This window comes from Schistocerca serialis, chromosome 6 (assembly GCF_023864345.2).
Source record: "Schistocerca serialis cubense isolate TAMUIC-IGC-003099 chromosome 6, iqSchSeri2.2, whole genome shotgun sequence".
NCBI lineage: Eukaryota > Metazoa > Arthropoda > Insecta > Orthoptera > Acrididae > Schistocerca > Schistocerca serialis.
The window spans coordinates 731168010-731190798 of record NC_064643.1 but is presented as its reverse complement, the minus strand read 5'-3'; the positions used below and the strand labels follow the sequence as shown (position 1 = coordinate 731190798).

The 22789-nt window shown below is 42.3% G+C and overlaps 1 protein-coding gene across 1 annotated transcript in view; it reads left to right on the top strand.

Annotated features, from left to right (window-relative positions):
* LOC126485053 (sialin-like) overlaps window positions 1-22789 on the top strand; it is a 259946-nt gene that overhangs the window by 80416 nt on the left and 156741 nt on the right. Inside the window, exon 5 of the mRNA XM_050108655.1 lies at window positions 21524-21647. Within this exon, the coding sequence (XP_049964612.1) occupies window positions 21524-21647 (124 nt within the window). The remainder of the gene's footprint in view (window positions 1-21523; window positions 21648-22789) is intronic.

Below are 22789 nucleotides of genomic sequence, written 5' to 3'. Positions count from 1 at the left end.
CCAGATGGGCACCATTCTCGCCACGATGGAAATGAAATGAGCGTTTGGCGTCATTGGCCGGGAAGCCCCTTGCGGGGCAGGTCCGGCCGCCTTGGTGCAGGTCTTATTACATTCGACGCCACATTGGGCGACCTGCGCGCCGGATGGGGATGAAATGATGATGAAGACAACACAACACCTAGTCCCAGAGCAGAGAAAATCCCCGACCCAGCCGCGAATCGAACCCAGGCTCGCAGGACGGCAATCCGTCACGCTGACGACTCAGCTATCGGAGCGGACCTCGCCAACGATGATCGTCCAGGATTGTCAGAAACACGATTCCTCGATGAGCGCCTTTCATAAGTCATCCCTGCTTATCGGTGATGACACCACTCCAAACATAGCCTACACATAGTATGCTAATTCCTTAGTTCCGCTGTTGCTAATCTCTGATCGATAGTGCAGAACAACACAGAGTTTTGCAAGTAGTCCATTACTTATTCTTGGTAGGCAGGCGAACATGTGATGGAGTTACGATGTATTTGGTGCTCATCAGGCCATTGTTACATCCAAGTGCCCCACAAAAATGGATATTGCACGATTCGACCTGCCAGCCAAATGAAGACCCACAATGTGGCCCCTTTTAAACTCTGCTCGGTGCTGATAACGATGTCTCACACGGGTAAGAGACATCTCCGTGTCATTCACAGTGATCACTCAACATCTGACACTGTTTACGCTTCTTATATATCCTACCAGGTCTGGTAATAACACTATAAACATGAATAACACTACTGTACTCTGGTGGCCCTTCTACCTTTCATAAAGAATTATAGCTCTAATCATTTAGATACTCGCCAGTGATGTGTACGTGTACAAAGCTACATTGACATTCGACCCAATACAGACGCGACTTCCGCGTTGATTGTCGGCAAGCGGTAGAAGCATTGCTTAGAAGCGCCCTGAGAGCACCATCTCACTACATGGCGACGGTAAGGCACACGTCTACATAGCTCCGTTAGCTATGAAGTGGAGGTGCCAGAGTGTGCCACGTAAAAATAAGATAAAACCAACTTTATTGGCCTCGAGCCCACCGTTTTAGGGGTCACTATGCTGAATGGCGACATTCAATCCCTTTTGGAATTCATGGAAACATTTTAACCAAACTTAGTATACAACTGGCTTACCCCACCTAGGAAAAGTACTTTGGCAGCAAAACATCCTGACAACCGAAAGGAAAAGGCGGGGGGGGGGGGGGGGGGGTTAGGCATTATACAGTGGGTTTATTAATTAATGGTGCGGTTTTAAAAATTAATAATAAATCTATATACTTTTTTGTACGAGCAAATCTTACAGCATAAGCAGTAGCAACTTTCCAAGTTTCTGATGCATTGATTACAAACCTCCAGTCACGGACACACATCTACATGGTAATCAAATTCTTCCCATATTTGATGTAGGAAGTCCTCCATGATCATATGCAGTGCATGCTTTATCCGATCACACATTTCCTCAAGGGAAATGGTAATTGTCGGTACACAAACTCGGTCTTACACAAACCCCACAGAAAGAAATCATAGGGTGTTAAATCCAGCGAATGGGATGACCAGCAAGAAGGTTACTGTCTGCTGTTGCAGCACGCCCAGTTCACCGTTGGTGAAGAACACAATTAAGAAGCTCTCGTCATTCTTGTAGAAGTAGGGTGGAGCACCATCCAATGGCAAAATGTAATCATCATAACTAGTTTTTAGCTGCAGTAACAACCAAGTTTTCAACATGTTTCGAAATGAGTTGCCCACCACTGTTCGTTGTTCAAAGAAAAATGGGCCATGCACTTTCTCACACGATACTACACAGAAGACGTTCACTTTTGGATAGTCACAATGATGCTCTTGTCATCGTATGTGGCTTCTCGCATTCCCAGATATAGATGTTGTGTGTGTTCACCTTACCATTTACATAGAAAGTGGATCCATCACAGAAGATGAGCCTCTCTACAAAACCACTCTTCCAGTTTTAATTGCAGCTCTTCACAAAAGTCATGCCTTTTGACTTTGTCTGCTGGTGTAAGGGCCTGCACTAATCCCACTATGTACGCTTTAAAAGCCACTTACGCAGTATCTCCCACACATAACGTTTAGCATGAACAGTTCTCTCCTTGCTTTACTAAGACACTTGCGGGGTCTTCAGTGAAATGGATTACGCACTCATGACGTCGACCATGACTCATCCCCTTACAAAAGTATCAGATTTCACGAACTGTCAGTACCACCTACCTATGTTTTTTTGTGCTGTGTCTTTCCTAAGTCATGCACGAAACTCACGCTGCAGTGTAACCACAGACCTAGACACCTTAAAAAAGAGCACGCAGAAAGGCTTTTCCTGTTGCGACGTCATCTTGGAAACAGATGCTATACCTGCATAGTAAGCCCGATATGCGAACAATGGGTATCACATCAAAAACTGACAGTTGCTGTAATGTTTGCCCATATAAAGTAATAAATCGAATTGTTATTAATTTTAAATCCACACTTTATTTACCATTGGAAAACTGCTTCTATTGGAGCACAAAAAATGCGAATATATTCCTGTTTATTTAACTGACTCTTACTAAAAAGTGAGGTACTAGCTGCCTCATCCTACCTTCCTCAGCACCTCTGAAAAATTTTCCAAACATTTTGGCATGCGAACACATTCATGCTTTTTTTAACATGCACCTCAGCTCAGACTTCCACAAGCTCCCCTAACTGCAACTCATTCACACCCAAAAGTCCACTGCTGTAAGTCGCTCATACCCATCCACTCCCACCTGCCAATTCCCACTCACTCAATCAGCCCAACTCTTTGTGTCTAACAGTCACTGTCTCCGGTGTCGCAGCCACAGTCTCCTTTGTTCTGTCCTACTACTACAGCCTCCTTTCACTGTCACCATCTCCCTTATGCTGTCCCTTACTGCTACTACCTCAGTCATTCCTTCGCAATGCTGCTGTGTGTTCTCACTGTCATTATCTCTCTCTTTCTACTTATCATTGTCATAGACTCTGTCTCTCATTATCACTGACTATCAACCACATCAATTTTCTCCTCCTCTTTATTCCTCTTCCACTGACACCATCTCCTTTACTCTTTTTCTAGCACTGTCCTGTCATTGTCAGTTATGTTCCAGTGCCACTGTATCCCTCTTTTACTCTCCCACTGCCATTGTCTCCTTCGCTCTTTCTGTACCACAACCACTGACCTCTATCTTCCAGTATTTATTATTTTTCCGTCTCTTTCCCACTACCACTGTCTCCATCTCTCTCAGCATAAAAAAGCGTGAATATGTTTCCATGCCCAAAATTTTAGAAACAACTTTAAAGAAGCAGATGAAGGTAATATGAGGCAGCAAGTACGCAACTTTTCAGTCAGAGTCCTTTAAATAGACAGGAACATATTCACATTTTTTGTGCTCCACTAGGGACATTTTTCCGCTGGTTCCCTTCCTTTCCCCGCTGCAACAAGGCATGTAACTCTTACGGAAAGAAATCTACATCAACATCTACATGGATACTCTGCAAATCACATTTAAGTGTCTGGCAGAGGGTCATCGAACCACCTTCACAATTCTCTATTATTCCAATCTATTAACGCGCGGAAAGAACGAACACCTATATCTTTCCGTAAGAGCTCTGATTTCCCTTATTTTACCGTGGTGATCGTTTCTCCCTATGTAGGTCGGTGTCAAAATATTTTCGCACTCGGAGGAGAAAGTTGGTGTTTGGAATTTCGTGAGAAGATTCTGTCGCAACGAAAAACGCCTTTCTTTTAACGATGTCCAGCCCAAATCCTGTATCACTTCATTGACACTCTCTCCCATATTTTGCGATAATACAAAACGCGCTGCCCTTCTTTGGACTTTTTCGATGTACTCCGTGGTAAGGATCCTACACTGCACAACAGTATTCTAAAAGAGGACGGACAAGCGTAGTGTAGGCAGTCTCTTTAGTAGGTCTGTTACATTTTCTAAGTGTCCTGCCAATAAAAGACAGTCTTTAGTTAGCCTTCCGCACAACATTTTCTGTATGTTCGTTCCAATTTAAGTTGTTTGTAATTGTAATTCCTAGGTATTTAGTTGAATTTACGGCCTTTAGATTTGACTGATTTATCGTGTAACCGAAGTTTAACGTATTCCTTTTAGCACTCATGTGGATAACCTCACAGTTTCGTTACTTAGGGCAATAGCCAATTTTCGCACCATTAGGATCTTTTCTAAATCGTTTTGCAAATTGTTTTGATCTTCTGATGACCTTATTAGTCAATAAACGACAGTGTCATTTGCAAACAATCTAAGACGGCTGCTCAGATTGTCTCCCAAATCGTTTATACAGATAAGGAACAGCAAAGAGTCTATAACACTACCTTGGAGAACGCCAGAAATCACTTCTGTTTTACTCGATGACTTTCCATCAATTACTACGAACTGTGACGTCTCTGACAGGAAATCACGAATCCAGTCACATAACTGAGGTGATATTCCATAAGCACACCATTTCACTGAAAGCCACTTGTGTGGTACAGTGTCAGAATCCTCCCGGAAATCCAGAAATATCGAATCGATCTGAAATCCCTTGTTAATAGCACTCAACACTTCATGCGAATAAAGAGATAGTTGTATTTCACAAGAACGATGTTTTCTAAACCTATGTCGACTGTGTGTCAATAGACCGTTTTCTTCGAGGTAATTCATAATGTTCAAAGACAATATACGAGGGCTATCCACAAAGTACATTACGTTTTCGTTTGTGTCCGTTAGGCGGGGCTAGCGCGGCCATCTTGGTGTCATGGCATTACGCCGCTCAGTCGGCATCCTGCCGTGCTAGTGAGAGGTTCGTGCTGTACTCCGTTCAGTTACTGTGACAGTCTGAAATGTCAGCGTTAATTGAAAATGCCGCGAAGTGTGAAGTGCGTGCTGTAATAAGGTTTCTGACTGCAAAAAACTGTACACCGATAGAAATATATCGGCAGCTTTGTGAAGTGTATGGGGACAACATAATCACTGAAGGTGGAGTGCGTCAATGGGTCATAAAATTTAAAAATGGCCGAACTAACGTTCACGACGAAGAGCGAAGTGGAAGACACAGCATAGTGACTGCCAAACTTGTCGAAAAAGTCGATGCCGCGGTCCGTGAAATCCGTAATTTCACAATAACGGAATTCTCTATGAGTTTTCCACAAATTTCACGAAGTTTGTTGCACGAAATCATTACCGAAAACCTTGGTTACCACAAGTTTTGTGCAAGATGGATACCAAAAATCTTGACAGAGATTCACAAAAATCAGCGAATGGCTGCAGCGTTAACGTTTTTGGACGCTTACGAGAAAGATGGCGACTCATTACTCGATCGCATCGTTACTGGTGACGAAACATGGTTTAAGCATGTGAACTGCGAGACAAAATTGCAGTAAATGCAGTGGGGGCACACAAATTCCCCCCAGAAACCCAAGAAATGCATGCAGACAATGTCGGCAAGGAAGGTGATGGCGACTGTCTTTTGGGACAGAAAAGATGTGATTTTTGTGGATTTCCTGGAAAGAGGCACTACAATAACCTCTCAAAGGTATTGCCAAACTCTGCACAACCTCAGAAGAGCAATACAAAACAAATGCTGGGGAAAGTTGGGCTCAAAGATCTTGCTGATTCACGACAACACCCGGGCCCACACGGCAAATGCCACTCGTGAAGTTCTCGAATCTTTAAGTGGGAGTTGTTTCCTCATCCGCCGTACAGTCCCGACCTGGCACCGAGCGACTTCCACTTATTCCCAGCAATGAAGAAGTGGTTGGCTATGCAGCGTTTTGATGACGACGCACAGCTTCAAGAAGAGGTAACCACGTGGTTGAAGGCGCAGGCAGCCGAATTTTACGACGAAGGAATTTCCAAGCTCGTCCATCGCTACGATAAGTGCCTTAATTTAAATGGCAACTATGTAGAAAAGTAGTATTTAAGTGTGGCTTTCATCTGTATATAATAAAAAAAATTTCCAATACTTTATTTTTAATTCCAAAATGTAATGTACTTTGTGGATAGCCCTCGTATGTTCCAAAATCCTACTGCATATCAACGTTAATGACATGGGCCTCTAATTAAGTGGATTACTCCTACTACCTTTCTTGAATATTGATGTGACCTGTGCAACTTTCCAGCAGTCTTTGGGTACGGATCTATCGTCGAGCGAACAGTTGTATATGATTGTTAAGTATGGAGCTAATGCATCAGCATACTCCGAAAGGAACCTAATTGGTATACAGACTGGACCAGAAGACTTGTTTTCATTAAGTGATCTAAGTTGCTTCACGACTCCGAGGATATTTACTTCTACGTTACTCATGTTGGCAGCTGTTCTTGATTCGAATTCTGGAATATCTACTTCATCTTCTTTTTTGATGGCATTTCGGAAGGCTGTGTTTAGTAACTCAGCTTTGGCAGCACTGTCTTCGACAGTATCTCCATTGCTACCACGCAGAGAAGGCGTTGGTTGTTTCATGCCGCTAACATATTTCACATACGACCAGAATCTCTTTGGATTTTCTGCCAGGTTTCGAGACAAAGTTTCGTTGTGGAAACTGTTATAAGGATCTCGAATTGAAGTCCTTGCTAAATTTCGAGCTTCTGTAAAAGATCGCCGATCATGGGGATTTTGCGTCTGTTTAAATTTGGCATGTTTGTTTCGTTGTTTCTGCAACAGTGTTCTGACCCGTTTAGTGTACCAAGGAGGATCAGCTGCGTCATTTGTTAATTTATTTGGTATAAATCTCTCAATTGGTGCCGATACTATTTCTTTGAATTCAAGCCACATCTGGCCTACACTTATATTATTAATTTGGAAGGAGTGTAGATCGTCTCTCAGGAAGGCGTCAAGTGAATTTTTATGTTTTTTTTTAAAATAGGTATATTTTTCGTTTATTTTTAGAGGATTTGGGGGTTACAATATTCAATGTCGCTACAACAACCCTGTTTCCGCTAATCCCTGTATCCGTTTTGATTCTCGTTATTAACTCAGGATTATTTGTTGCTAAGAGGTCAAGTGTGTTTCCACAAACGTTTTCTATTCGCGTGGGTTCATGAACTAACTAATCGAAATAATTTTCAGACAATGCGTTTAGCACAATTTCGGATGATGTTTTATGCGTACCTCTGGAATTCAACACTTATTTTCGCAAACACATCGAGAGTAAATTAGTCACCACCAACTACAATTGTATGAATCGGGTACGTGTTTGAAATCAAACTCAAGTTTGGTCAATAAGTTTATTTTTGTGAAACTGAAATAATGTAAAACTAATTTTACACCTAATGCATGCAAAAAAATTTGAATGTATGCCAGTACTACAACAGTGGGTCCAAAGCTGATAACAGAGACACTTTACAGCATGTTTCTGAGTGCTACATCAATTTTCTAAGCTACGCTTTCGCCTCACACAGGATTTTATGTGTGTGGTTTACTTGTACAAGTAGGGTAAATCTGAACCTCTGTATCTCGTGAACGGATTAAGATATGAAGAAAATTTATGGGGTTATTCGAGACCGGGATCTCAGGAATAAATCGTGAAAATTACAGCTATTTACTGTGCATTTACGTCTCGGAATCTGCGGCTTTGCCCTTTGAGCACCATTGCGAACTTTGGCGTTTTGTCTGTGGATTGTACTGAAAAAAAGGACTTTCAACACCAGTGATAACACGGCTCAACAATTCTGAATTGATTTCCGTTTGCACTAACAGATCGGCTGCCACATTTTTCCGTGTTTCTCGCTGTTGTGGTGTGAGATTTTTGGGGACCATTTTTGCACAAATCTGTCTCATACCAAGATCTTCAGTTATTATTAGACGAACAGTTTCTCGATTGATGTTCAGTTCTTGTGCAATCATTTTCACGGAAAATCTTTGATCAGATCGTACGAGTTCACGCACCCTGGCTAAGTTGATATCCGTCCGTGAGGTTGACGGTCGTCCACTGCAGTCTTCATCTTCAGTATTCGTTCTGCCTTCACTAAACATTTAATGCCAACTAAAAACTTGAGCTCTTGACATAACCTCCTCTCCAAAAGCCTTCTGAAGCTTATCGTAAGTTGTCGTCACGTTTTCACGCAATTTAACCCAAAAAGAAATGGCATACAATTGCGCAATATTATGCGGTTCAATTTCTGTGACAAGAGAAACAAACACATGTTAACTTATTATAGCACAACTCACGACTGCAGTTGCATCGATGTGCCACTTGGACTAGAAGCAGCTTATAGACCAAGGTCAGAGATATTGTGCCTACGCAAGTCTGCAGGGTTGCCACATCTTGCAAAGAAAATCAGTCTCATTACATTATTGACACACCTTGTATATGTGTGGATGTTGATTTCAGTCGTTCTTGTCATATTTTTAATTTACCTGACTAGCATATGACGGACACCATTCTCCCTTTAAAGGCTCAGTGAGGTTTCAGCGCCTCATTTTTTATTCAAAACAGTCATGGTTACCACGCCCAAAGGCCCTGAAGGGAAGGACCCATAAAGCAGAATGAGATTTTCACTCTGCAGCGGAGTGTGCGCTGATATGAAACTTTCTAGCAGATTAAAACTGTTTGCCGGACTGAGACTCGAACTCGGGACCTTTGCCTTTCGCGGGCAAGTGCTCTACCAACTGAGCTACCCAAGCACGACTCACACCCCGTCCTCACAGCTTTACTTCTGCCAGTACCTCATCTCCTACCTTCCAACCTTTACAGAAGCTCTACTGCGAACCTTGCAGAACTAGCACTCCTGAAAGAAAGGATATTGCGGAGACATGGCTTAGCCACAGCCTGGGGGATGTTTCCAGAATGAGATTTTCACTCTGCAGCGGAGTGTGCGCTGATATGAAACTTTCTGGCAGATTAAAACTGTGTGCCGGACCGAGACTCGAACTCGGGATCTTTGCCTTTTGTGGGCAAGTGCTCTACCAACTGAGCTACCCAACCACGACTCACGCTCCGAATTCGAGTCTCGGTCCGGCACACAGTTTTAATCTGTCAGAAAGTTTCATATCACCGCACACTCCGCTGCAGAGTGAAAATCTCATTCTGGAAACATCCCCCAGGCTGCGGCTAAGCCATGTCTCCGCAATATCCTTTCTTTCAGGAGTGCTATTTCTGCAAGGTTTGCAGTAGAGCTTCTGTAAAGTTTGGAAGGTAGGAGACAAGGTACTGGCAGAAGTAAAGCTGTGAGGACGGGGCGTGAGTCGTGCTTGGTTGGCTCAGTTGGTAGAGCACTTGCCCGCAAAAGGCAGAGGTCCCGAGTTCGAGTCTCGGTCCGGCACACAGTTTTAATCGGCCAGAAAGTTTCATACCCAAAAAGCACTTAATTTCTTAAGATGCCTTAGCTGAAAGTCTTAGGGAGCGGACAGGGAGGATCTGCTTCAGTTTCATAGGACTTTTCTGAGATCACGGCTAGCCTATGGGCAAACATTATATGCATCAGCGACACTTTCTTACCTGCAGATCATTGATGCTATCCACCATGAGGAGATCAGGCAGTCCACAGGTGCTTACAGTACTAATTCCATACCCTGTCACACTGTCCCTGTGCTGAGGTTGGGGAACTGCCACTCACCATTCGATGGCAACTCCTCATGGCGTGTGAATCATATAAGATCCATACTGCTCCAAATTTGCCAGCATTCCGTACTTTCGCTCGTCCAGCTACCGAATGCCTTTTCTCAAATTGTCCATGCACAACAAGACCATTTGGGATCCACGTGATGCAGTTCTGGAGTCACTTGGTGTAGGATAAATACAAACTCAAATTCAGGGTTTTAACCAACTGTCACACCTGTTACTTCAGAGGCCCAGAGTAATTTTGGATCAAATGTGGTACAGGAGAAACTGTGCTGCTGTATCTGTTCCTCGTACAATATTTTATGACATTTTAAATGAACACCACAAATATATAGCTGTACAAGATCCAGTTACCTTGAGAATTCACTGTGTTCGGTGCTGAATCATATTCGATCTTGAGGGAACTGAAGCAGATGAGATGTGTCACGACTGCTAAATTACTCGTCTGTTCCGACTCCTTGAGCGCCCTGAACTCTTAACAACTCTCTTACCCAGCAGATAAAGTAGAGCAGAACGTCCAGGACGCCACCCTCCACCTACAAAGGCTGGGAAGGAGGTACTTTCTGCTGGTACTAGGGCACATGGTTATTAAGGTAAACATAATGGCAGATTTACCGGTCAAGGAGGCATGTTGCGATGATCAGATAGTTCCATGTGCCATCCTCTTACATCGTGTCACCTCACTCTTTAGGTACCGACTCATGTAGATTGGAAGAAGAGTGGCTGGTAGTGAAAGACAATATGCTGTGCCTAGTAAAATTGACAGCCCGGCCATGGCGTATCTCCTTCCAGTCAGACAGCTGGATGAGGTCCTTCTCGCTTGTCTCCTCACAGGACACAGTGCTATGACGCATGAGCTCTTACTGTAGCGAGAGGACGCTCCAACATGGGCGGCTTGTAGCGTACAGATTTCGGTGCGCCACCTTTTTTGTAGATTGTATTTTATATTCAGACAAGAGGGCAAGCACCTAGACTACTGGCCATTAAAATTGCTACACCAGGAAGAAAAACAGAAGATAAACGGGTCTTCATAGGAAAAGTATATTATATTGGAATTGACATGTGATTACATTTACACGCAATTTGGGTGCATAGATCCTGAGAAATCAGTACCCAGAACAACCACCTCTGGCCGTAATAACGGCCTTGATACGCCTGGGCATTGAGTCAAACAGAGCTTCGATGGCGTGTACAGGTACAGCTGCCCATGGAGCTTCAACACATTACCGCAGTTCATCAAGAGTAGTGGCTGTCGAATTGTGACGAGCCAGTTGCTCGGCCACCATTGGCCAGACGTTTTCAGTTGGTGAGAGATCTGGAGAATGTGCTGGCCAGGGCAGTAGTCGAACATTTTCTGTATCCAGAAAGGCCCGTACAGGACCTGCAACATGCGGTCGTGCATTATCCTGCTGAAATGTAGTGTTTCGCAGGGATCGAATGAAGGGTAGAGCCACGGGTCGTAACACGTCTGACACGTAACGTCCGCTGTTCAAAGTGCCGTCAATGCGAACAAGAGGTGACCCAGACGTGTAACCAATGGTACACCATACCACCACGCCAGGTGATACGCCAGTATGGCGATGACGAATACATGCTTCCAATGTGCGTTCACCGCGATGTCGCCAAACACGGATGCGACCATCATAATGCTGTAAACAGATCCTGGATTCATCCAAAAAAATGACGTTTTGCCATTCGAGCTCCCAGTTTCGTCGTTGAGTACACCATCGCAAGCGCTCCTGTCTGTGATCCAGCGTCAAGGGTAACCGCAACCACGGTCTCCAAGCTGATAGTCCATGCTGCTGCAAACGTCGTCGAACTGTTCGTGCAGATGGTTGTTGTCTTGCAAACATCCCCATCTGTTTACTCAGGGATCGAGACGTGGCTGTACGATCCGTTACAGCCATGCGGATAAGATGCCTGTCATCTCGACTGCTAGTGATAAGAGGCCGTTGGGATCCAGCACAGCATTCCGTATTACCCTCCTGAACCCACCGATTCCATATTCTGCTAACAGTCATTGGATCTCGACCAACACAAGCTGCAATGTCGCTATACGATAAACCACAAACACGATAGGCTACAATCCGACCTTTATTAAAGTCAGAAACGTGATGGAACGCATTTCTCCTCCTTACACGAGGCATCACAACAAGGTTTCACCAGGCAATGCCGGTCAACTGCTGCTTGTGTGTGAGAAATCGGTTGGTTCAAATGGCTCTGAGCACTATCGGATTAAACTGCTGAGGTCATCAGTCCCCTAGAAATTTGAACTACTTGAACCTAACTAATCTAAAGACATCACACACATCCATGCCCGAGGTAGGATTCGAACCTGCGACCGTAGCGGTCGAGCGGTTCCAGACTGAAGCGCCTAGAACCGCTCGGTCACTCCGGCCGGCCAGAAATCGGTTGGAAACTTTCCTCATGTCAGCACGTTGTAGGTGTCGCCACCGGCGCCAATCTTGTGTGAATGCTCTGAAAAGCTAATCATTCGCATATCACAGCATCTTCCTTCCTGTCGCTTAAATTTCGCGTCTGTAGCACGTGATCTTCGTGGTGTAGCAATTTTAGTGGCCAGTAGTGTAATTTACTGACAAATTTGTCATGTGTTTTAACTGACAATTACATGTAGTGAAGTAGAAGTGGATAGTTCCTGTGAATTATTATGGGTGGAGGTTACACTAAACAACCGAACTAGGTTAATAATTGGCTCCTTTTACCGACCTCCCGACTCAGCAGCATTAGTGGCAGAACAACTGAGAGAAAATTTGGAATACATTTCACATAAATTTTCTCAGCATGTTATAGTCTTAGGTGGAGATTTCAATTTACCAGATATAGACTGGGACACTCAGATGTTTAGGACGGGTGGTAGGGACAGAGCATCGAGTGACATTATACTGAGTGCACTATCCGAAAATTACCTCGAGCAATTAAACAGAGAACCGACTCGTGGAGATAACATATTGGACCTACTGATAACAAACAGACCCGAACTTTTCGAATCTGTATGTACAGAACAGGGAATCAGTGATCATAAGGCCGTTGCAGCATCCCTGAATATGGAAGTTAATAGGAATATAAAAAAAGGGAGGAAGGTTTATCTGTTTAGCAATAGTAATAGAAGGCAGATTTCAGACTACCTAACAGATCAAAACGAAAATTTCTGTTCCGACACTGACAATGCTGAGTGTTTATGGAAAAAGTTCAAGGCAATCGTAAAATGCGTTTTAGACAGGTACGTGCCGAGTAAAACTGTGAGGGACGGGAAAAACCCACCGTGGTACAACAACAAAGTTAGGAAACTACTGCGAAAGCAAAGAGAGCTCCACTCCAAGTTTAAACGCAGCCAAAACCTCTCAGACAAACAGAAGCTAAACGATGTCAAAGTTAGCGTAAGGAGGGCTATGCGTGAAGCGTTCATTGAATTCGAAAGTAAAATTCTATGTACCGACTTGACAGAAAATCCTAGGAAGTTCTGGTCTTACGTTAAATCAGTAAGTGGCTCGAAACAGCATATCCAGACACTCCGGGATGATGATGGCATTGAAACAGAGGATGACACGCGTAAAGCTGAAATACTAAACACCTTTTTCCAAAGCTGTTTCACAGAGGAAGACCGCACTGCAGTTCCTTCTCTAAATCCTCGCACAAACGAAAAAATGGCTGACATCGAAATAAGTGTCCAAGGAATAGAAAAGCAACTGGAATCACTCAATAGAGGAAAGTCCACTGGACCTGACGGGATACCAATTCGATTCTACACAGAGTACGCGAAAGAACTTGCCCCCCTTCTAACAGCCGTGTACCGCAAGTCTCTAGAGGAACGGAGGGTTCCAAATGATTGGAAAAGAGCACAGATAGTCCCAGTCTTCAAGAAGGGTCGTCGATCAGATGCGCAAAACTATAGACCTATATCTCTTACGTCGATCTGTTGTAGAATTTTAGAACATGTTTTTTGCTCGCGTATCATGTCATTTCTGGAAACCCAGAATCTACTATGTAGGAATCAACATGGATTCCGGAAACAGCGATCGTGTGAGACCCAACTCGCCTTATTTGTTCATGAGACCCAGAAAATATTAGATACAGGCTCCCAGGTAGATGCTATTTTTCTTGACTTCCGGAAGGCGTTCGATACAGTTCCGCACTGTCGCCTGATAAACAAAGTAAGAGCCTACGGAATATCAGACCAGCTGTGTGGCTGGATTGAAGAGTTTTTAGCAAACAGAACACAGCATGTTGTTATCAATGGAGAGACGTCTACAGACGTTAAAGTAACCTCTGGCGTGCCACAGGGGAGTGTTATGGGACCATTGCTTTTCACAATATATATAAATGACTTAGTAGATAGTGTCGGAAGTTCCATGCGGCTTTTCGCGGATGATGCTGTAGTATACAGAGAAGTTGCTGCATTAGAAAATTGTAGCGAAATACAGGAAGATCTGCAGCGGATAGGCACTTGGTGCAGGGAGTGGCAATTGACCCTTAACATAGACAAATGTAATGTATTGCGAATACATAGAAAGAAGGATCCTTTGTTGTATGATTATATGATAGCGGAACAAACACTGGTAGCAGTTACTTCTGTAAAATATCTGGGAGTATGCGTACGGAACGATTTGAAGTGGAATGATCATATAAAACTAATTGTTGGTAAGGCGGGTACCAGGTTGAGATTCATTGGGAGAGTGCTTAGAAAATGTAGTCCATCAACAAAGGAGGTGGCTTACAAAACACTCGTTCGACCTATACTTGAGTATTGCTCATCAGTGTGGGATCCGTACCAGGTCGGGTTGACGGAGGAGATAGAGAAGATCCAAAGAAGAGCGGCGCGTTTCGTCACTGGGTTATTTGGTAACCGTGATAGCGTTACGGAGATGTTTAATAAACTCAAGTGGCAGACTCTGCAAGAGAGGCGCTCTGCATCGCGGTGTAGCTTGCTCGGCAGGTTTCGAGAGGGTGCGTTTCTGGATGAGGTATCGAATATATTGCTTCCCCCTACTTATACTTCCCGAGGAGATCACGAATGTAAAATTAGAGAGATTAGAGCGCGCACGGAGGCTTTCAGACAGTCGTTCTTCCCGCGAACCATACGCGACTGGAACAGGAAAGGGAGGTAATGACAGTGGCACATAAAGTGCCCTCCGCCACACACCGTTGGGTGGCTTGCGGAGTATCAATGTAGATGTAGATGTAGATGTAGAATGTGGTACGACTTTAATGGTTCCGGGCAATGCCCGGCTTGTTCCCTAAAATTTTAGTTATGGGGGGAGTGGGTTATCAGGGTTTCTGGCTCATTCATGTTTTTTGTAATGATCAGACAGTCACATATTCCAGTATAATTATTTTAGCTTTCCTCTTGTATTACTTGTATTTTAATTGAGAGTTTTAGAATGTCTGACCGTATTTATGCTGTCTTACAGAATGTGAGATTGTGCAGGTAACAAAACATGTGTGTGAAATCTTATGGGACTTAACGGCTAAGGTCATCAGTCCCTAAGCTTACACACTACTTAACCTAAATTATCCTAAGGACAAACACACACATCCATGCCCGAGAGAGGACTCGAAATTCCGCCGGGATCAGCCGCACAGTCCATGATGGCAGCGCCTTAGACCGCTCGGCTAATCCCGCGCGGCTTGCAGGTAACATTGGGTATAGTGAGTGTAATTATGAAAGACCTACTCTTCCCTGTTTTATAACATTTTAGGCGTTTTATCAACATTCATTTCTACTAATTTTCATAAGGGCGCCTATAACTTCACCGTTCCGACATTGGTAGTAACTTACATTTATCTTAAAATTTAAGTATTAACTCCTCAATTTAGCTGACCAGTGCAAAAACGATCATGTCTGTTTCCCAAAATGTAAAATGGTACAAACTAGAAACACTTTTCACTGCCGTCACATTTGTAACAAGGAAAAACTGTCATCTGCTTAACATTTCGTCCAGAGTCACACTTGAGTATTCCTAAGCAATCTTCATTACTCTTTACACGAATGAACACTTTTCATTTGCAGATTGCAGTCTCAGCCTCAGTGATGAGTGGCTAACATGAGGACGCTACAATGGCGTTCTGCTGACGTTTGGGTCACGTGACGTTCCCCGCTCGCTATAGCCCCCCCCCCCCCCCCCTCCACCCTCGAGCGACAGATTGCAGCGATCTGTTGCATGGGTAACCGATCGCATGGTAGAGTTCTCTTGTGTGGGCAATTTGCACCGATCGGTCACTGATCGCTGGTCGCAAGGAAATTCCTGGCAATCTGACGGATCGCATGCGATTCGAGTTCACAGTATGGTTGTCTGGCTGGTTAGCAATATGGCAGCGACTCGTTTCTCTAATTATTAAGCTTAGTTCTACATTTTTAGTTAGTTAGGCTTTACCCAAGTTGAGTAACAAATTTGCACTGGAATTTATAGTGACCACGATGTAGTCTGCGAAGTGAAATGGAAGCCGAAGTTAACGTCTATATTAAGAAGTAATACAAAATACACCTTACGATACCGATACTGCGGTGATTAGCTTTTTGAAGTTTGTGCTATAGAAGTGATGGGAAGTCGCAATACAATGGGCTCCATCCTATGATTTTGAGTTATTTATGAAATAATTAAACGCATTATTGAAGTTTTTAACTTCTCAACAGAATAACATGCGTAGCCTACCTGCTGTAATGTTGAGAGGACATTTTAATTTAAATGTTCAGTGCAAATCTATTATACAGTTCTACTCTAGTCTCTTGTCATTTCATATAATTTAATTCTCCTTGATACAATTTATAACGAGAGTCACAGTAATCAGTAGTTCTGCTACTGACAACACCTCTATAGTCGAGTGCTAGTAACTGTACAGTTGAGCGCCCCACAAACCAAATACCATCATCATCATCATCTCTATTGACTTATCGAGTAAGCTGTGTAGGCCTAAATACCAGCAGTTAAACAGTAAGACTAATGAATAAAAAAGGAACTGAGAAGTAATAAACCTAAAAAACTGTATCGGCACTCTGGAAAGATGTACACAATCCATTTGGCACCAGCTGAAAGTGTAATATTTCTATAAAGTAACCCACATTTCCCACGAAAAGCGTTTCAAGACACGTTTAACGACGTCTATTTAAATTTATGTTTCGCAAGTACTCGTGGGGATACGCAAATCAACAGCAACTGCTGCTAAACACAGCACTTCAGTATCCATAGCAAAACTTCTCGACACAATGACGTTCACAATAATGATTGCAACTGCTTGGCAAATCGCTCGTGTATGGTATCTCGAGGCGAGCGACCGATTGCAGGCGATACAGTACGCGATGCTTCACTGCAGCCCGTCTTTCGTGTGTCGGGCGCTTAAAACAATACTGGTCAATTTGTTAACTGCAACCTTTATCTGGCTTCTCAAATCCACAATTATCACAGTTCAATCTAACCTAGCCTGATCAATCTAGCGCAACCAAATCAACCCATTCCAGCGTAACGTCAGTTGTTTTGTCCTCATTTTAGTTACTCAGTGTATAGTAGGGCTGGGCAAACGATATTCCCGTTCGAGCGGGATTTCCCGATACAACGCAACGTCCGAGCTTGTTCGAACTACCACGTCACATTTGACTCATGCGGCGCGAGTGCAAGGAATAGAGAAGAAACTATGAACAAGCCACAACAGTAAACTATGACTCTGCATAATTTTCACGATTTCGTGGAACAGTGGAGTAAACAGCGTTAAGTCCTACAATTGCACAAACTCCTATTGAGTTTAAACAAATTTACAATACGAGGTCTCATACAGTATGTATGTATCTATGTATATGTTAACATTTATGCCGATTTTTAAATAAAAGTAACGAAGTCGAAAATTTTGTCCTCGAAAAAAATATTGCTTGAGTGAACCCAGCATAATATTTTACTTCATTATGAGAGATGGTAATGATTAATCAAGTAAGTTGCAAATGAGCAATTCAATCCCTGTTCACAAATTAGAATAACAGATAAAAACTTTATCAGATTTTAATCAGTTTGAAAACAAGACGACAATATTCAAATGAAACAATCAAAACAACTAATCAAGAATTATATGCTGCCCAAAAGAAATGTATTGTAATAAAGTGACTATAATTTTTATACCGAGAAGAAATTAGAACGGAATGCATCTTCGAAAAAGTACCAGACCTCACTAGATCGTTGGACGAGCGCAAGGTCGACAATTACACACAACCATGATTGTAATCTTTTATTTATTAGCTTCCGTTGTTACGCGTGACTTGCACCCTAGAAGATATTCCAGTCCGTGTTTCACAGTTATTTTTATTGTTAAAATCCACAGGGCATTAAAAACGCTAAGACAGGTCGTTGTGGTAATGGCAACAAAATTCATTAGATCGCAGGCCGATCAAAACATCGAATGGAACCCTGGATTTCCCGAACTGTGTCGTAAATTGTTCGAGCAGTTCAAACCGTGTTCACAAACAGCCCTAGTGTGTATGCACGGCCGCCTGTAATACAGGCGGCCGTGGTGTATGAGTAGCGAGTAGGAGCATCTGTGGCGTAAGCATAGTGGTTACGCATATCGCTTTAAAAAAAATCGAAATGTCCCATGATATTGATTTGATGCTGCTGTTTGCACTGTGCATTATGTCTGAAACATTAATATTGCATCTATTTGCCATCTTTTCACGAATTTATTTACTAGAAAAAACAATAGCGCTGACCTGTTGTTACTGCACATACAAATCGAAATATGTCACACTAGGAAGAGAGACTTCTATGGATAAGTACCACGAAGGTATAATTATAGTACGCATACTGTGTTTATTAAAATTAAAGGCAGTGTAATGAAGAGTTAATTCGTATGGCTATATATACGAGACAAGTGCCACACAAATTCGGTACTGGTAGTAGTGTGCCCCCAAATCATTTTTGCCATCAGATGAGATTTGTTTATGGCAGTCTGAGTCATTAGCTCCATATTATGCAGACTGAAATTACGGGATGGTTCCTTCAGCAAGGCCACGGCTGACCACCTACCTTAGCCTCATGTGTGAACTGTTGATTTGGCTGATCAACTCCCTACTTCTGAATAAGTGGAAGGCTTCAGCCTTTTTTTTCGCCAATGTTGGAGTACTGTTCGCATAAAGCAGAGGTAAATGTGATTGCACTAGGTAAGGTGTGTTCATTAATCTTGCAGTGATCGCGTGGGACTTGGTTTCATAATAGGAAGCGTGGCATCTCACAGACGCCAACAGCATTTTTGCGGTAACAATGTATATTTCGTTCGATCTGTTAAAATTTATATGTTTAACGATACTAATGAAGTAAAATGAAAGAGATGTGCAAATTTTGACTGGTGGAATGTATTTTACTTATCCGATTTTTAGGTATAAATATACATCACAAAGCTGTTGAGTGTGACATTACGAACGCAGTCTGTAACCTCATTCGTCACGAACGTGCAAACCATTGCCGGTATCACTTTTCAGAAAATTTCATTAAGGTCCATACATGAAAGCATTCCTAGTACTTAAGTCTTTATACAGTTTATAACAGAAACATCAAATTCAATGAGCTGTACAAGTATCGGCCAGCGCTTACTTGCTGTGCATGTTCTAAAGGGAGAGATTACTTCCAGCTGAAGCATTAGTACTTGGCGTATTGGTTGTTTGAACAACCGCATTAACAGTATCTCTGTCTTTCCGAGCCTCGGTCCTCTTCTGTGGGTTGGACGGCGCCTTTATCTGGAAAAACTCCGAATACCTCGCCTGAGATCTCTTGACGATAATGAACCGTCGACACAAATAATCGTCAGCAAGATTACGCTCAAATAGTTATTGGTAGCATTATATTATCATTTCTGGCATTTTCATATCACCAGTTACAGCATCGAGTTATCGTAATGCATTGTGGAGAGTATCAGGACCGCCTTGTTTTTCGTAGTGACATTAGTGCGAGAACTCCGGCGGAGTTTCATATTTATTCTCCCTTATAGTTCCAACCAGAGTAAGATTCTTCTGAAGTGAGTCATCAGCTAATTATAAGGAGGTGAATCAACTATCTGTGGTTATATTCTGATAACACAGAAGTGAGACCTTTCACGTCATCTGCTGGTTTGTTATTCATTGCAAATTGCCCTCGAAACTGTTTACCAGGTTATATTTCCAGATTGGCGGTGTAACACATCCTAGCATCCACCAAAGCAAATAGTTTTAACCTGTACGTACTTGTTTTGCTAGGGATGTACTGCCTGCAGAAACATTTGTCCTTGAAAGTTTCTAGCATTCCATGAATAGTGCAGTATTCCCCAACTGAATAAGCATTTTTACAATTTTCCACAAAGAAAGAAAATATTTCATGCATAGAAGCTAAATTATCAATCTTCTTTCTTTCCTTTTGGGTATCCCTGTTGTTGAACCTTAAACAGTATAAGAGGAACGTAAATCACTTGTCAGTCATTGTCAGATGACATAACTCGGTTCTCATTTTATTGCAGACCCATATGTCTTCCGTGTTCATATGGTGTAGTTTTCTTGCCACACATAAATACAGTACCCCTAAAACAACTTTTATTTCAGTTTTGTCTGTCAAATGAGCATCCCTTTCTGTGGAATAATGTCCCCGTATCACATTTATCTTTTCATTGGTGTACTCAACAATGCTAGAGAGAATCCCTTTGTCGAAAAAGCATTCCCAACATTCCACTGGTGTTCTTGCATTCTTCGCAGCCACTTTCACTTCCTGTAAATGACCGACAACATTTTGTCATCGAGTTCAAACACATTTTGGTGGACACACCTTTGGCCATTTAGTAGATTTTTTTCATTCCCAGAACACATTCATCTACAAGATTATCATTGTCACTATCACTGGACGCTGTGTCTCGCTCCATTGTCACTATCACTGGAGACTGTCTTGCTCAGTGTCGGTATTTGCTTCTCTTGTTTCCCCACCGCGTTCTTCTACATCACTGTAACTACTGAAGTTATCATCTGATTGATCAACTTCCTCCAACAGCTGGAGTACAATTTCCCAGTCACGTGCATTTTCGAGATTGAAGTAGGTCTTATGTGAGGTCATATTAGATTTAAAGATAAGTAAATACCTGTTAGCAACAGCTATTGCTAAGGAAAATAATAAAAGTTAAAATAAAAAAATATTTACTGTTAGTAAAGGCAAAGATTTCATGGTGTCTGGTAGACTCCTGTGATGCAGCTTCGGAAACAACCTTTCCCCCCCTCCAACACTTGACTGCAACTAGCATCATGTTGATGAACTAAATATGTTTGCATTTAGTTACTTGGAAGATAGAAGGCACTACAATTCCACCAGTGGATCTAATGAACAATAGTGAGTAAATAAAGTGTGCTGGTCATCTGTGAGATGCTGCACAACCACAAGGACATCAACATCAACTTTTTAATTCTGCACAGACATTATCTTGCACTTATTACTTTATGTGTAACTTTTTTCAGGCTGAAACACTTCTTTTTTATAAACATTACTAAAATACTGCACCAAGGTAAGATCTGTATACAGAACAGGATGGTTTTAAGTCATCACATAATATTGCTTTCTTCCAATTGTCGTGGGTCAATGTTTGATGCCTTTTGTGTCTTTCACATCATGGCAACTAGTCTTAGATGGTGATCATGGGCATTGCGTGTGGGTTAAGCTAAGATTCCAAAAATACATTGACTGTAATGGTGACAGTTATGATGTCTGTTTAGTTCTGCATTTGTCAGTAGTTTTTAACACTGAGGATGGTTTTTTTTATATGCTTCTACTCTTTACTGATGATCTGCCCATAATGCGTGTTTGCCATCATACCTTGCGCACTGTCATTCTTCCCTCTGATTGTGAACTTAGAGTTTACTTGTTGCTCCCACTCAGCCACATGGCTTTAATTTCATCAGTTTCATATCATGTTTCAGAACCAAGAATACCCGTGGAAGAATCTGCTGACATCGATGCCTGTATGGGCAGTGCTGGTGGCCAACTTTACAGCCAACTGGGGCTTTTACACAATGCTCACAGAGCTGCCCACCTTCATGAAAGGTGAGTCTTCCTGAAACACACCTAGCTACTCAGTCAGCACTCATTTAGAAATATTGAGACTGGATTAATGTTTTCACTAACTGACAAAAGTGGGAAGTGAAATGAAAAACTGTTACTCTTTGCCCATGTACTCATGATGAACTTCTGTAGTAAGTAAGTTAAGTATGCTTGGTCAGGACTTGAATCAGACACTTATCTTTTGATGGCAGATGCCATTCGCATCTATTGTAACCCCAGTGATATGATTATGTTCTAACACCTTGTTTCTCCCAAGTCAGCTAGCCCGACAGTGCACTGAGTGAAACTGTTAGACTTGGAGGCATGTCGAACGTTTGGTTCAGTGAGTGAAACAGTCCCAGAGACTGAACCGGTTGGGTAAGCTCGAGTCCCAGTGTACTAAATCGCTGGTTTGTGACATAGTTTAAACTGCAGTACTTGCCTTGACTGCCTATCTGGAAAAAGGATTTGAGACGAATACAAAGAATGTCTCAGTATTCCTTGATCTCTCAACTTTTTATGCCACTATTTTAAAAGAAGACTCATATTTAAACTCATCAAGGGCATACCATCCATGTTACAAGATCTTCACTGTGATAAAAAATATACTTGGTAATACATTTTTGAAACCCATACAGAACATTTCCGTATAAAATTCCAAGATGTAACAATTCCTTGTCACAGGATTCAGTACTGCCTGCAGTTCTCTTCAGCTTGCTTATTTACGACTATCCAGAAATGTTACCTTGTAGTTTTATATATACAGATGACAAGAACCACACTATACAAAGAAGAGATGTCAATGAGTTGGAGACTGCACTGTCCAAAGACCTTCAGAAGATGAATTAATATTTTTATAAAATGACAAGCTAGAAAGAAATATGTTCCACTACAGTAAAAAATAAGCAAATTATCAACCTACGAGCAGGTTCAGAAGTTACATACTACCATAGTGTCTTACCCACAAGGACCTGTATGTAACCTTAGAAACATCCTTATCCTGCTGGTGCCATCTTCATAAACTATCTTCTAAACCTAAAAACCATAATAACTTACTGGGAAGACTAGCAAAAACTTCACAGGGAGCAAATGAAAATACTGCTGCGACTGACTGCTTTAACATAACAAAATCACCAGCTGAATAT